The following is a 15206-nucleotide window of genomic DNA, read 5'->3' as shown; positions in this document are numbered from 1 at the left end:
TGTGATTTCCTGATTAGTGAAAGTTGCGTAATGGAGGAACTGAGTCATATTTCCAGCAAACAGCTTTTGCCCCGCTATCAATAAATCAAATGCTCTGATTAATCAGCCACTCCAAAATCTCAGGGCGCCCAGATCTTAACAACCAATCAGGACAGCTCTTAGGAGGCGTCCCGCCCCCTGTCTGTCAATCACACATGCAATATATTTGCTGGCGAATGTTTTAGTTACAACTAGATTGAGCTATCACAACTGTGTTTTGCATGAAAGATTTTAATTTATTAAGTTTGCCCCTCTCATGCACACACATGAGCCTCGGTTGGAGGGAGGGGAGGAGGGAGCAGAGAGGGAGGAGGGGGGATTTTTTTGTTGTGTACTATCTTTAAGGTTATAGTTTAGGTTAGGCAACCAAAATAACTTTGGTTAAGGTTAGCGTAATCTTTCTCTGAAAAGGAACACTTATTTCACAGTAGAAAACTTGTCATTGAGAATTCAACCCGGGTCGTTGGAGTTGAAGGTAACATCTCTGTCCATCCGCCCGTTAATTCACCAGTAAACTCAGAAATCGATAGCAACGGTTTCTCCTCTGTCAATTTGGATCGATTGAAAAGTATTTGTCCAACTCCATGTCCTGCTTGTTACAAGTTTACACAGCTATCTAAACTCTATTACTATCAAAATGTTTGGGTTGGAAAAAGCTGATTAACTCCCTTGGTACCACTAGTCAACAGGCCCAGAAGCGACAGCATGCATGCGGTCAAAATGACATCACTTTCGGTCAAAACACCTGGGTACATGCGTTGGGGTTGCGTGCGAGGTCATACACCGCACTGGATTTGTGTGAAATCCTACAAAATTAGGGTGCATTACTTTTCAGAACTGTAACTGTGAATTTGATTTGACATCCACCTGGTTTTGCTTTTCAACCTGACTGGACTTCACACCTGGTCTTCCTGCTCCTCTGTGGCTTCTGTCTGAGCTGCAGTGAGGTTCTCATACTCAGGGTCAGAGTCTGACTGATGGGGAGGGAAGACAGACAAGATGAGACAGGAAATTGTCCTCTCTCTCTCTCTCTCTCTCTCTCTCTCTCTCTCTCTCTCTCTCTCTCTCTCTCTCTCTCTCTCTCTCTCTCCCACCTGTACAGTCTGCACTGGGTCACTCGGTTCAGTGGTGGAGTTCAGAGTTTTCTTCTTCCTGGAATGAATCAGTCAACCAATACAAAATTAAACAAACTGCAATTAAAACTGAATCATAAAGTATCAAATGAAAAGAGCAATGATAGAATTGATGGATTTTTACTGTGTTACCTGATCCACAGGTAGAGGAGAAACACAGCAATCGGGATCAGGACGATGAGAGTCAGCCTTGCTGCATTCATATATATTGTTCCTTTCCCTAGAAATGGAGATAGACAGATATGAGATATGCCTTACTAGGAGGGGTAGATCAATATATCAGTTTGATGGCTGATATTGAAATATCAGATATCAGTCAGTGTCGTCCACCTCTGATATGATGGAGGTTCCTCCTGACCACAGCTGCAGAAAAACAGGCTGGAAATTCTGACATGATTTTTTATTTTCTTTGCACATTATATTTATTCATTTAATTATTAAATTATTGTTATGTCAATTCATTCTTTATTTAAAGGCCTAGTGTATCCCAGAGTTTCTCTACCATTGAATATATGTGGTGAGTCACACAAGAGCTGCTAACACTAACAGAGTTTCATTAGTTTAGGTTTCAATGGAGAGTTTTAGTGTCCCATGATGCTCTAAATGCTGTTTCAGAGGTTTTTCCACCCTGACAAGAATAAACATTTTAGGGGAAACACGGAATACCTGTCATTTTCTGGCATGAAAAATAATGTATAGCATTTTAGCAAAGTTTTACAGTACCAATACAATACCAAATAAAATCCAATAGGCCTAAATAAAAAAAATAAAAAAAATGACAGACATGAATCAAAACCATGGTTATAGAAAAATAAAACAAGCGCAGAAACAAGATTAATATAGATGAAAACGTATTTGATCAAAGAGATTTTTTTATGTTTTCTACTTACATTGGACATCTATGAAGAGAGAGGAAGAGTTGAACTGTCCGTATTGATTCTCAGATTGACAGTGGTACGTCCCGCTGTCCTCAGAGCTGATGGAGGTGAAACTGTAACTTTCCTCTGGTCCTTGATGCAGTGTTCGGTTCTCCTTGTACCAGGTGTAAGTAGCTGCTGGGTTGGCATCACTGCTGCAGGTCAGAGTCACTGAACTGCCCTCCACTGTTTCACCAGAGGGACGCACCAACACTGAAGTGTTCTTGGGACCATCTGGAGGACATGGATTAACATGGATTAATGAAATAAGGATGTGTTTTAACAATGACACATACTGTATTTAAACAATTAGTAGTAAACGTGGGAGGCAGCATCTGGAAATTTGGAGTGAGCTTGTGACTGGAAGTCTGATGGTTTGAATCCCCAGAACAGCTGGGACAATCTTGTTGGTAACAGTGAATAAGTAACGCTCTCCTGTCCCTCAACATCTGCTGTCACTGTGTCCTTGAGCAAGGCACTTCATCTCCAAGTGCTGCAGTGGAGCTGCTCAGTGAAGTACAGTCACACACTGTGGTTGTACTGGGCAGCTCCCAGTTGTGAATGTGAAGCAGAGCAGAGCTGAAAAAACATACATGCTCAGCAAAACCTTTCCCTGGTTAATAAAGAATACAAGAGTTGACAGATTTAAGATGTTTGTTGCTTTTGCACTAGTTTCACTCACATGTCACATTAATAGAGATGGAGTCAGATCTGTTTCCCCCCAACACATTCTCAGCTGCACAGTAATACTCTCCAGAGTCAGAGGACTGGATGGAAACAAAGTCAAGCTGTGGTCCTGTTTTCAAAGGTTCTTGGTCTGGATTTCCATTCTCCTTGTACCAGGTGTAAGTAGCTGCTGGGTTGGCATCACTGCTGCAGGTCAGAGTCACTGAACTGCCCTCCACTGTTTCACCAGAGGGACTCACCAACACTGAGGGAACCTTCGGAGCATCTGAAAGATATGATATTAACATACATTAACTTCAAGATGAGGATGTGTTTTACCATGGAACTTATTTAAATAGTTCATAGCTCCTAGCTGTGGGATGGCAGAATCCTGAAGGGTAGAGAAGCAGGCTTGTGAATGAAGATGATAGTTATATTGATGAAGTGCAAAGGTTGAATTGCCACTTGGGTCACCCATATTAAACACTTGCATACATGCACTCATGATAAAGTACATTAGGTAAAAGGCTCTTCCGAATGGTGTTAGTGACACACTGTGGAGTAAACTCACACACTGGAGGAGAGTGGAAATCCTCAAGTCCTTTTACAGCACAGGAATAATAGCTGTCTCCAGTATAAAAGTAGCCTGTATAAGAAGAAGAAGTTTCTTCCTTAAATTTCTGTCCATTCTTGTACCAGACGTAGGAAGGACGACCAGCTACACGGCAACTGCTGTGACACTTCAGCTCTGCCTGGGTAGAAAACTGGTAGACTGATAATCTGGTCACCTGCACCTGGAGATCTGGATATATGAACATGGAACAGAAATATCATTGGAGACTAAATGCTCAAACACACAGAGTCAAAATAGCAGTTATGATTCCTATCTGTTAAATACTGTGGAGTATTAGAAACTAAATTGATCATCCAATCAAAGTCTGAATGGAGGAGTACACAAATTCATGATGATCACATAATAACATAACTTACATTAAATTGTTCTTACAATATTCAACAATATTTTCCACATTCAGTTGTCATCAGTTAGTTTAAATGTACCATGCTGTTGTATATATCAGTTTGTGTTCAACAGTACCTGTGACAGTCAGAGTTGTACCAGGAAAATCATTTCCCCATTCAAACATCTGTGTGTTGAATTTGAAGCGATACTCGGCTGAATCGCTCTCTCTCAGGTCAGTGATTCTCAGAGTGGAGCGTCCTCTCTCTGCTTCAAGCTGCTGAACACGACCTGCATACTCTGAGTCCCCACTAAGGTCCTCAGGTTGTGAGGAATCCTGCCATTGATGGCTATGTGTGGGGCTGAACCAGAATTTTGATTTAACATAATTATCATAACTGCTGTATGTGCAAGAAATGTCCACTGATGAGCCCTTCAAGGCACAGATGCTTCTGTCGGTGTAAGTCACTCTGTTGCAGTTTCGATCATCATGGACACCTGAAAGATGAAACCGTTTTTAAACATCACTGTTAGAGTTTCATCTTTTACTGCAGTGATACAGAGCAGGTTGTATTGTTGTTGGGAAACTGACAGCAGCAGTGTTCCTGTATAGCTCAATGGGTAGAGCATGGCACTAACACAGACAGGGTGGGGGGTTTGATTTCTACTGGGGTCACCCATATTAAATACATGCAGTCATGGTACAATACATTAGGTAAAGGTTTCCACCAGATGGTGTTATGTTAGTGACACACTGTGGAGTAAACTCACACACTGAAGGAGAGCGGGAAGCCTCAAGTCCTTTTAGAGCACAGGAATAACTGTCTCCAGGATAAAAGTAGCCTCTATAAGAAGAAGAAGTTTCTTCCTTAATATTCTGTCTATTCTTGTACCAGACGTAGGAAGGACGACCAGCTAGACGGCAACTGCTGTGACACTTCAGCTCTGCCCAGGTATACGACTGGTAGACTAATGGTCTGGTCACGTGAACCTGGAGATCTGGATATGTGAACAAAGAACAGGAAAGGCAATGGTTACTAAATACTCAGTCACACACACACACACACACACACACACACACACACACACACACACACACACACACACACAATCACAACATCAGCATTTCCAAGATGTTGAACTATATTTGGAACTGAATTAACAAATCATCTGATCAAAATGTTACCTGTGACAGTCAAAGTGACTCCAGGTGAACCAGTATAGCTCCCATTTGGATGGTTTGTTATGAACCTGAACTTGTACACAGCTGAGTCAGTCTCTCTCAGGTCTGTGATTCTCAGGATAGAGTTCTTCTGATCACCATGATACTCCACAAGACCTTCATACTCTGAGTCTGTTGTCAGATCCACAGGTTCATCACCCTCCTGTTTAGTAAACCATAAAGTTTTTTCAACTGTGGTGGTAAGGCGGTATAAGCTGTATGGGTATCTGTAGGTGCAGCGTATGTCCACTGTTGATCCTTTTAAGGCACAGATCTCAGTAGAAGTGTAAGTCACTCCCCAGTCATCCTGACCCTGTACCACTGTAACACAGAGCACATCAGAAACCAGAATCAGATTCATAAAAACATTAGAGGACAGACTTTCATCTGCAGTGGAGCTGCTGCAGTTTGTGAACCTGCTGGAGACCTGGACTACATTTCTTCAAACCACTTTGACACTCACATCATCTCAGCTCCAATGTTAAGTCAATGAAACAGAGAGGATCTTAGTACCAAGACGTTTTTGGGAAAAGGGAATTTTGTGGATAAGCTTCAAACTCCTCAGAATAACAAGTGCTGATCAGCAGCTGTCATAGAAGTTCCTCATTATACAAGTAGAACTGAATATGCATCTTGTAAGGCTTGATTATAATATCTTATCATTCTACAGACACAGGAATATTTGTGACCACTAGGTGCTGTGCTATCAGTTGCTGGTAATGTTGCAGATCTAAGAATTCAAGCTGATTCTACTATTGTACTCTACTGTAAGTCACTCTGGTTAAGGGTGTCAGCCAAATGCCTAAAATCTGAATGTAAAATTTAACAAGAAAACTCCAAAAAGCCAATTGCCCGATAATTTTGTCATTTCTGATAGCTGATAAAAGGGGGAAAAAAAGAATTTTCCAATCAATTTTGTCTTCATAAATTAATAAAAACATTAGAGGACAGACTTCCATCTGCAGTGGAGCTGCTGCACTATGTGAAGCTGCTAGAGACCTGGACTACATTTCCCATAACCACTTTGGCACTCACATCATCTCAGCTCCATTGCAAGTCAATGAGACAAAAACGATCTTTGTACCAAGATGCTTTTGGGAAAAGTGAATGTGGGCAAGCTTCAAACTCCTCAGAATAACAAGTGCTGATCTACTGCAGCAGCTGTCATAGAAGTTCCTCATCATGCATCTATCTAAGTAGAACTGAATATGCATCTTGAAAGGCTTGACTAATATATTATCATTCTAGCCGCAGGAATATTTGTTACCACTAAGTGCTGTGGCTTTGGGCTTTTCACTCCTGGTAATGGTCCAGATCTAGGACTTTAAGCTGATTCTACAGTTGCACTCTATTGTAAGTCGCTCTGGCTGAGCGTGTCAGCCAAATGCCTAAAATATGAACATAAGATTTAACAAAAAACAGCCAATTGTTTGCCAGATCATTTTGTTCATTCTGTCAGGTGATAAAAGGAAATCCAATCAACTTTGTCTCTGGGGTGGAGCAGTAGAGCAGCAGTACTTCTCTGTCATATTCAGTTCATCAAGTACAAGTAAACATGTCGTCCCCCACTAATGATGCAGGCACCCCATGGGCCAATCAGTAACAAGTAAACAAATGCTGTTGCACTTCCCTTAGGCCAATCAGTGTCATTTTGAAAATGCTGGAACAGATCATTCAATGACTTCAGTTTCTACAGTTAATAGCTGATTTCTCCCACCTCTTCTACCAGTCACCAAACAATTACTCATCCCTTTGGTATGACACTGTCTTATTCACAACCTTCCGTGCAGTACAATGTGTAAGCTCCCCCCTCCCCCCTTGTTCTTGTTTGATTATGGTATTGGATCATTACATATCTAGATTGTATGTTGGCCTTTGTTGTCCCGTGTAAACTGTCATTACATGTTTTTTTGTTATCCCCATATACTTTTACATCTATGTTTTATGTTTTTGTTTTTCTCTTTTATGTATCTATGTTCTATGTCCTGGTCATTAAATAAAAAAGGTGTTGTTCACATGTTGCTGCTGAGTGAAGTGTGAAACGAAACTGTCAATAAATGTTTGTGTCTAAGTATCTAAAGCCACCATGTGACACCCAGGAAACTCAAAGGCCCATTAGTATTAACCATACAGGGAGATGGCACACTGATGTGAGAACATCATAAAGTAAATTGGTGATTTAGTATGGATACACAATGATAATATAATCATATTGATATGAGAAACCAGAGTTAAAGACTGTCACATGGCGCCCCCCCCCCTCCCCCCCAGTCTTCCTGTCTCTCTTCCAGTAAAGCAGAAATGCCATAAAGATAACATGAGAAATCCACCATTTGAAAAAAAAGACACCTACTCTCACTAAGTGATTGACAGCAAAAATAATCAGTGTCATTTTTTTTAATAACCCCAGACCTTGTTTGACAAAATTATAACACTTTCTGCTATATTTTACTGATACTGATGAGCGTCAGGCAATTTCCAAAACAGAAATAAAATCGATGAATAACCATATGAGTCCATTTAAAAAAGTACAGTTAGCTTATTCTACTGTTGCACTCATTGTAAATTGTTTAGATTTTGTTTAGGTTTTGCTGATTAGAGCACCAGCAAAACCTCTAAACTGTAAATGTAATTATACAATACCTGACACAGACAGAAGGAAGACAACAAATCCACTTGCTGCCGCTGTAAAACTCATAGCTGGTCCTCTCCTCTCTCTGTCGAGGCTTCAGAGACGTTAAAACACATCAGCAGGGAGATAATGGACATAACGAAAAGTATATCAGTTAGTCACATCAAAAAAACACTTCTACTGATATCTAGCTGAGAAAGTTCTTCCCACTCTGCACTTGTATTAAGGATGTGATCTTGCAGGGGAACCTGTTATGTGACACTTCTGTGGTCAACAATCAGAGACACAAACTGTTAAAATAGACCAGGTTTCCTTCCTTTAAAAGTGTAGCTGACAGGTTCACTTTGTTGCAGACAATAAACTTCTCAATGTAGTGTCTATAGAAAATATAAAAGTGTGTATGTGAGAGAGAGACACACAGAGACAGTGTATTTTTCTTCACATTGAAAAACCTGGATTTCTTTTGCCATATAAAAGGTTATTGTATACAATCTATAAAGGTAATATAGAGAATGAAGGCTCTGCCCTTGTAGAAGTGAACTGCAGTTTTGATTTTTATTCTGAATTGAGTGAACTGACAGTAAATTGATCCCAACCCTGGTGCCTAGCTGAAGAGTCATCATGCAGAAAACTTCATACCAGTTGTGGCTCCTCCCTGTGGCCACAGCAGGAAGTGCGGCTCTTATCAGGCCACCCAGGCCTGAACACAAAGGGCTTCTGGTGTGAACAGAGATGTGTGGGAGCACACCAGCGTGAATGCTTTCAAAAACAACAGCTTTAGTGAAGATTTGTGCTAAACACTGGTGTAAATATTGGTCTTTTAGACTCACAGTGTAATCGTTTGGCTTCAGAACACTTGGATTAAGCTGCATGAGCTGTTTGGAGTAATTTTATGGTCATTTTTTGCCCATTTGTGCCTTATGGTAGACCTGTTTTGTCCAAAGCATTAATTCAAATTGTTTCATATGCATTTAGCTTAAGTAAGTAATATACCTAAAAAATAGAGTACAACAGGTGGTGACATCACCTGGCACAAAGACCAGCCAATAGCAGATGGCCAGTTCAGTACCCTAGTTTTCACCATTAGGTGTCAGGCTTCACAACAGATTTGGGTTTAGGATTTAGTTACTCTTTCAATTCAAATTAGCAGGTAGTGCTCGTAATTCATAGATTTGACAGTAGATGACAGAAGAAGAATCAAACTGTAGCTTGCTGCCAAACATGAACTATAGACTTTTATTTTGAAAAGGCTAGGTAGCCTGATCAGTGAACCACGACCCAGCCCGCATCCAGAAGCTACGCCAAAGAATTTAAATGGGTAGCATGGGTATTAACAGCTCATATGGTGGTTAACGTCCTATTCAATATAAACTGTTTATATGCATCTTAATATGTCAATCGTAAGTATAATAAAAAACTATTACACTGTGACATGGATCCTCCACTGAGTGACAAATACTAGTGAGAAAGTGAGAAATAACACAGAACAGAAGAACATGTTTGAGTTTTATTTGTCTTCATTATTAGTAAATAAAACAGGATTCTGCACAATATGTCCCAAAAGCAAGTTGTTTTATTCTAAACATATGTAACTAACTACACACAGAAAGACAGTATTATGACTGTATTTATGACCCCCCCCCCCCCCCCCCTTACTTTCCACTGCACAATTTCAATGTGAAACTATTTCTTGTTTCAGTCAGGTGAGCCCCGCCTCCTCTTTCACTGGATTCATAGAGAATTGTACAAAATTAGGGTGCATTACTTTTCAAAACTGTGACTGTGAATTTGATTTGATATCGGCCTGTTTTTTGTTTCTTCAACCTGACTGGACTTCACACCTGGTCTTCCTGCTCCTCTGTGGCTTCTGTCTGAGCTGCAGTGAGGTTCTCATGCTCAGGATCAGAGTCTGACTGATGGGGAGAGAAGACAGACAAGATGAGACAGGAAAATGTCCTCTCTCTCTCTCTCTCTCTCTCTCTCTCTCTCTCTCTCTCACCTGTACAGTCTGCACTGGGTCACTCGGTTCAGTGGTGGACTTCAGAGTTTTCTTCTTCCTGGAATAAATTAGTCAACCAATACAAAGTTAAACAAACTCCAATTCATTAAAAACTGAATCATAAAGTATCAAATGAAAAGAGCAATGATAGAATTGATGGATTTTTACTGTGTTACCTGATCCACAGGTAGAGGAGAAACACAGCGATCAGGATCAGGACGATGAGAGTCAGCCTTGCTGCATTCATATATATTGTTCCTTTCCCTAGAAATGGAGATAGACAGATATGAGATATGCCTTACTAGGAGGGGTAGATCAATATATCAGTTTGACGGCTGATATTGAAATATCAGATATCAGTCAGTGTCGTCCACCTCTGATATGATGGAGGTTCCTCCTGACCACAGCTACAGGAAAACAGGCTGAAAATTCTGACATGACTTTTTATTTTCTTTGTACATTATATTTATTCATTTAATTATTAAATTATTATGTCAATTCATTCTTTATTTAAAGGCCTAATGCATCCCAGAGTTTCTCTACCACTGAATAGGTGTGGTGAGTCACACAAGAGCTGCTAACACTAACAGAGTTTCATTAGTTTAGGTTTCAATGGAGAGTTTTAGTGTCCCATGATGCTCTAAAAGCTGTTTCAGAGGTTTTTCCACCCTGACAAGAATAAACATTTTAGGGGAAACACTGAATACCTGTCATTTTCTGTCATGAAAAAAATGTAATATTTAAAGATATTGAATATTGACACAAAATATCAGTGTATTCAGTCTAAAAATACATGTATCATATCAGCATTTAAAAACCCATATCAGTAAAACCCTACTTATGAGTGTAACAAATTACAATAAAATAACATGATTTCAATAAACTAAAGATATAATTCAATAATAACAGTAATAGAAGGAAACAAAAACATGAAAACTTAACCTCAAATGACTTTCTTTCCAGAATTAATCTTTCTTAATTATTTTTAATCACTCTACCTGCTAGAGCGATAAGATGGGTAGAAGAATTTGTAGCTCCTAATGGGTTCCTGGCCTCACAATAATATTCTCTACTGTGCTCAGATGTGAAGTTAGTCATGGTAAAGGTCTGTCCTGATGCTTTTGGTGAGGCTTCATTCTCCTTGTACCAGGTGTAAGTAGCTGCTGGGTTGGCATCACTGCTGCAGGTCAGATTCACTGAACTGCCCTCCACTGTTTCACCAGAGGGACTCACCAACACTGAAGTGTTCTTGGGACCATCTGGAGGACATGAAATTAACGATATTAATTTCAAGATGAGGATGTGTTTTACCATGGAACTTTTTAAAATAGTTCATAGCTCCTAGCTGTGGGATGGCAGAAGCCTGAAGGTTAGAGAAGCAGGCTTGTGAATGAAGATGATAGTTATATTGATGAAGTGCAAAGGTTGAATTGCCACTTGGGTCACCCATATTAAACACTTGCATACATGCACTCATGATAAAGTACATTAGCTAAAAGGCTCTTCCGAATGGTGTTAGTGACAAACTGTGGAGTAAACTCACACACTGGAGGAGAGTGGAAATCCTCAAGTCCTTTTACAGCACAGGAATAATAGCTGTCTTCAGGATAAAAGTAGCCTGTATAAGAAGAAGAAGTTCCTTCCATAATTTTCTGTCCATTCTTGTACCAGACGTAGGAAGGACGACCAGCTAGACGGCAACTGCTGTGACACTTCAGCTCTGCCTGGGTAGAAAACTGGTGGACTGATAATCTGGTCACCTGCACCTGGAGATCTGGATATGTGAACATGGAACAGAAATATCATTGGAGACTAAATGCTCAAACACACAGAGTCAAAATAGCAGTTATGATTCCTATCTGTTAAATACTGTGGAGTATTAGAAACTAAATTGATCATCCAATCAAAGTCTGAGTGGCGGAGTACACAAATTCATGATGATCACATAATAACATAACTTACATTTAATTGTTCTTACAATATTCAACAATATTGTCCACATTCAGTTGTCATCAGTTAGTTTAAATGTACCATGCTGTTGTATATATCAGTTTGTGTTCAACAGTACCTGTGACAGTCAGAGTTGTACCAGGAAAATCATTTCCCCATTCAAACATCTGTGTGTTGAATTTGAAGCGATACTCGGCTGAATCACTCTCTCTCAGGTCAGTGATTCTCAGAGTGGAGCGTCCTCTCTCTGCTTCAAGCTGCTGAACACGACCTGCATACTCTGAGTCCCCACTAAGGTCCTCAGGTTGTGAGGAATCCTGCCATTGATGGCTATGTGTGGGGCTGAACCAGAATTTTGATTTAACATAATTATCATAACTGCTGTATGTGCAAGAAATGTCCACTGATGAGCCCTTCAAGGCACAGATGCTTCTGTCGGTGTAAGTCACTCTGTTGCAGTTTCGATCATCATGGACACCTGAAAGATGAAACCGTTTTTAAACATCACTGTTAGAATTTCATCTTTTACTGCAGTGATACAGAGCAGGTTGTATTCTTGTTGGGAAACTGACAGCAGCAGTGTTCCTGTATAGCTCAATGGGTAGAGCATGGCACTAACACAGACAGGGTGGGGGGGTTTGATTTCTACTGGGGTCACCCATATTAAATACATGCAGTCATGGTACAGTACATTAGGTAAAGGTTTCCACCAGATGGTGTTATGTTAGTGACACACTGTGGAGTAAACTCACACACTGAAGGAGAGCGGAAATCCTCAAGTCCTTTTAGAGCACAGGAATGTCTGTCTTCAGGATCAAAGTAGCCTGTATAAGAAGAAGAAGTTCCTTCCTTAATTTTCTGTCCATTCTTGTACCAGACGTAGGAAGGACGACCAGCTACACGGCAACTGCTGTGACACTTCAGCTCTGCCTGGGTATAATAACGAGTGACTGATGATCTGGTCACCTGCACCTGGAGATCTGGATATGTGAACATGGAACAGAAATGTAATTGGAGACTAAACCGTCAATCACAGACACACATACACACACACACACACACACACACATACACACACATACACACACATACACACAATCACAACATCAGCGTTTCCAAGATGTTGAACTATAGTTGGAACTGAATTAACAAATCATCTGATCAAAATGTTACCTGTGACAGTCAAAGTGACTCCAGGTGAACCAGTATATTTCCCTTTTGGATGGTTTGTTATGAACCTGAACTTGTACACAGCTGAGTCAGTCTCTCTCAGGTCTGTGATTCTCAGGCTGCAGTTCTTCTGATCACCATGATACTCCACACGACCTTCATACTCTGAGTCTGTTCTCAGATCCACAGGTTCATCACCCTCCTGTTTAGTAAACCATGTTTTTTCAGCTGTGACAGTAAGGTTATCTAGGTAGGCTGGGTATCTGTAGGTGCAGCGTATGTCCACTGTCGATCCTTTTAAGGCACAGATCTCAGTAGAAGTGTAAGTCACTCCCCAGTCATCCTGACCCTGTACCACTGTAACACAGAGAACATCAGAAACCAGAATCAGATTCATAAAAACATTAGAGGACAGACTTTCATCTGTAGTGGAGCTGCTGCAGTTTGTGAACCTGCTGGAGACCTGGACTACATTTCTTCAAACCACTTTGACACTCACATCATCTCAGCTCCAATGTTAAGTCAATGAAACAGAGAGGATCTTAGTACCAAGACGTTTTTGGGAAAAGGGAATTTTGTGGATAAGCTTCAAACTCTTCAGAATAACAAGTGCTGATCAGCAGCTGTCCAAAAAGCCAGATAATTTTGTCATTTCTGATAGCTGATAAAAGGGGAAAAAAAAAGAATTTTCCAATCAATTTTGTCTTCATAAATTAATAAAAACATTAGAGGACAGACTTTCATCTGCAGTGGAGCTGCTGCACTATGTGAAGCTGCTAGAGACCTGGACTACATTTCCCATAACCACTTTGGCACTCACATCATCTCAGCTCCAATGCAAGTCAATGAGACAAAAACGATCTTTGTACCAAGATGTTTTTGGGAAAAGTGAATGTGGGCGAGCTTCAAACTCCTCAGAATAACAAGTGCTGATCTACTGCAGCAGCTGTCATAGAAGTTCCTCATCATGCATCTATCTAAGTAGAACTGAATATGCATCTTGAAAGGCTTGACTAATATATTATCATTCTAGCCGCAGGAATATTTGTTACCACTAAGTGCTGTGGCTTTGGGCTTTTCACTCCTGGTAATGTTTCAGATCTAGGACTTTAAGCTGATTCTACAGTTGCACTCTATTGTAAGTCGCTCTGGCTGAGCGTGTCAGCCAAATGCCTAAAATATGAACATAAGATTTAACAAAAAACAGCCAATTGTTTGCCAGATCATTTTGTTCATTCTGTCAGGTGATAAAAGGAAATCCAATCAACTTTGTCTCTGGGGTGGAGCAGTAGAGCAGCAGTACTTCTCTGTCATATTCAGTTCATCAAGTACAAGTAAACATGTCGTCCCCCACTAATGATGCAGGCACCCCATGGGCCAATCAGTAACAAGTAAACAAATGCTGTTGCACTTCCCTTAGGCCAATCAGTGTCATTTTGAAAATGCTGGAACAGATCATTCAATGACTTCAGTTTGTACAGTTAATAGCTGATTTCTCCCACCTCTTCTACCAGTCACCAAACAATTACTCATCCCTTTGGTATGACACTGTCTTATTCACAACCTTCCGTGCAGTACAATGTGCAAGCTCCCCCCTCCCCCCTTGTTCTTGTTTGATTATGGTATTGGATCATTACATATCTAGATTGTATGTTGGCCTTTGTTGTCTCGTGTAAACTGTCATTACATGTTTTTTTGTTATCCCCATATACTTTTACATCTATGTTTTATGTTTTTGTTTTTCTCTTTTATGTATCTATGTTCTATGTCCTGGTCATTAAATAAAAAAGGTGTTGTTCACATGTTGCTGCTGAGTGAAGTGTGAAACGAAACTGTCAATAAATGTTTGTGTCTAAGTATCTAAAGCCACCATGTGACACCCAGGAAACTCAAAGGCCCATTAGTATTAACCATATAGGGAGATGGCACACTGATGTGAGAACATCATAAAGTAAACTAGAAAAGGCTAAATTTTCTAAAGAAAATTTAAGTGTGCTTGCCGCCCTTGCAATGCCCCTGCCCTTAGACTTGGCGTTCACTAGCTTTGATAAGCGTTGCAGCATTGCAATTGTTAGCATTTTGACAGACTAGACTCAGTAAACAGAGCCAGTTGCGTTCAAAGGCACTGGGAAACCTTTCTCATCACTCCACAGCAATATGTTTGGTATCGAACGAAACTACAGATTCCCAGCTTTCCAAGGACCCTAAACGCATCACAAAGACAGCGCCGAGGCTGACAGAAAGCCCATGTGGGGAACTCATGGTCTCTGTCGCCATCTGCTGGCTGTGTCGAAGCACTGACATGAATGAGCTCGACCATTTCATTTCATGTCATTTTATACAGTAAGGTCAAGTTTTAAAAAATGCTGTCATCACATTGAAATGGTTACTATGAGGCCATATTTCATCACACATGAATGCAATTGGGCTCTTTGGATTCACAAGAGTCTCAGCTTTGTAGCCATACCCAATTTCTACAATTCCATCACTGTTTAGGTACCACAGTGTGCAGAAATAGGG

At 40.4% G+C, this 15206-nt stretch overlaps 2 protein-coding genes across 2 annotated transcripts; both read right to left on the bottom strand.

Moving 5' to 3' along the window:
• Positions 1 to 910: 910 nt before the first annotated feature.
• Positions 911 to 6116, bottom strand: LOC144542799 (sialoadhesin-like). Its single transcript, XM_078290098.1, has 7 exons — positions 6089 to 6116; positions 4900 to 5256; positions 4485 to 4712; positions 2772 to 3041; positions 1305 to 1392; positions 1134 to 1191; positions 911 to 1013 (listed from the first exon to the last, which is right to left on the bottom strand). Exons 1-7 carry the CDS (start codon positions 6114 to 6116, stop codon positions 936 to 938), a joined length of 1107 nt encoding a protein of 368 aa, XP_078146224.1. The 3' UTR covers positions 911 to 935.
• A 3116-nt stretch (positions 6117 to 9232) lies between these two features.
• On the bottom strand, positions 9233 to 10793 carry LOC139913183 (uncharacterized). The gene is made up of 4 exons (XM_078282593.1): positions 10565 to 10793; positions 9743 to 9830; positions 9567 to 9624; positions 9233 to 9480 (listed from the first exon to the last, which is right to left on the bottom strand). The coding sequence occupies exons 1-4, from the start codon at positions 10662 to 10664 to the stop codon at positions 9403 to 9405; spliced, it is 324 nt and encodes a 107-aa protein (XP_078138719.1). The 5' UTR covers positions 10665 to 10793; the 3' UTR covers positions 9233 to 9402.
• Between the last annotated feature and the right edge of the window lie 4413 nt (positions 10794 to 15206).

This window comes from Centroberyx gerrardi, chromosome 3 (genome assembly GCF_048128805.1).
Source record: "Centroberyx gerrardi isolate f3 chromosome 3, fCenGer3.hap1.cur.20231027, whole genome shotgun sequence".
Lineage (NCBI taxonomy): Eukaryota > Metazoa > Chordata > Actinopteri > Beryciformes > Berycidae > Centroberyx > Centroberyx gerrardi.
Note: the sequence above shows the minus strand (reverse complement) of the source record. Positions and strands in the feature narration are given on the sequence as shown.

Coding starts and splice junctions, on each gene's coding strand:
- LOC144542799 (XM_078290098.1), bottom strand. CDS start 6,116: ATGAGGAACTTCTATGACAGCTGCTGCA. Junction 5,257..6,088: donor CTTCTATGACAGCTGCTGCA/GTAGATCAGCAC, acceptor TCTGTGTTACAG/TGGTACAGGGTCAGGATGAC. Junction 1,393..2,771: donor CATCTCTATTAATGTGACAT/GTGAGTGAAACT, acceptor CTCCATTTCTAG/GGAAAGGAACAATATATATG.
- LOC139913183 (XM_078282593.1), bottom strand. CDS start 10,664: ATGACTAACTTCACATCTGAGCACAGTAGAGAATATTATTGTGAGGCC. Junction 9,831..10,564: donor CCATCTTATCGCTCTAGCAG/GTAGAGTGATTA, acceptor CTCCATTTCTAG/GGAAAGGAACAATATATATG. Junction 9,625..9,742: donor CTCCTCTACCTGTGGATCAG/GTAACACAGTAA, acceptor AATTTATTCCAG/GAAGAAGAAAACTCTGAAGT.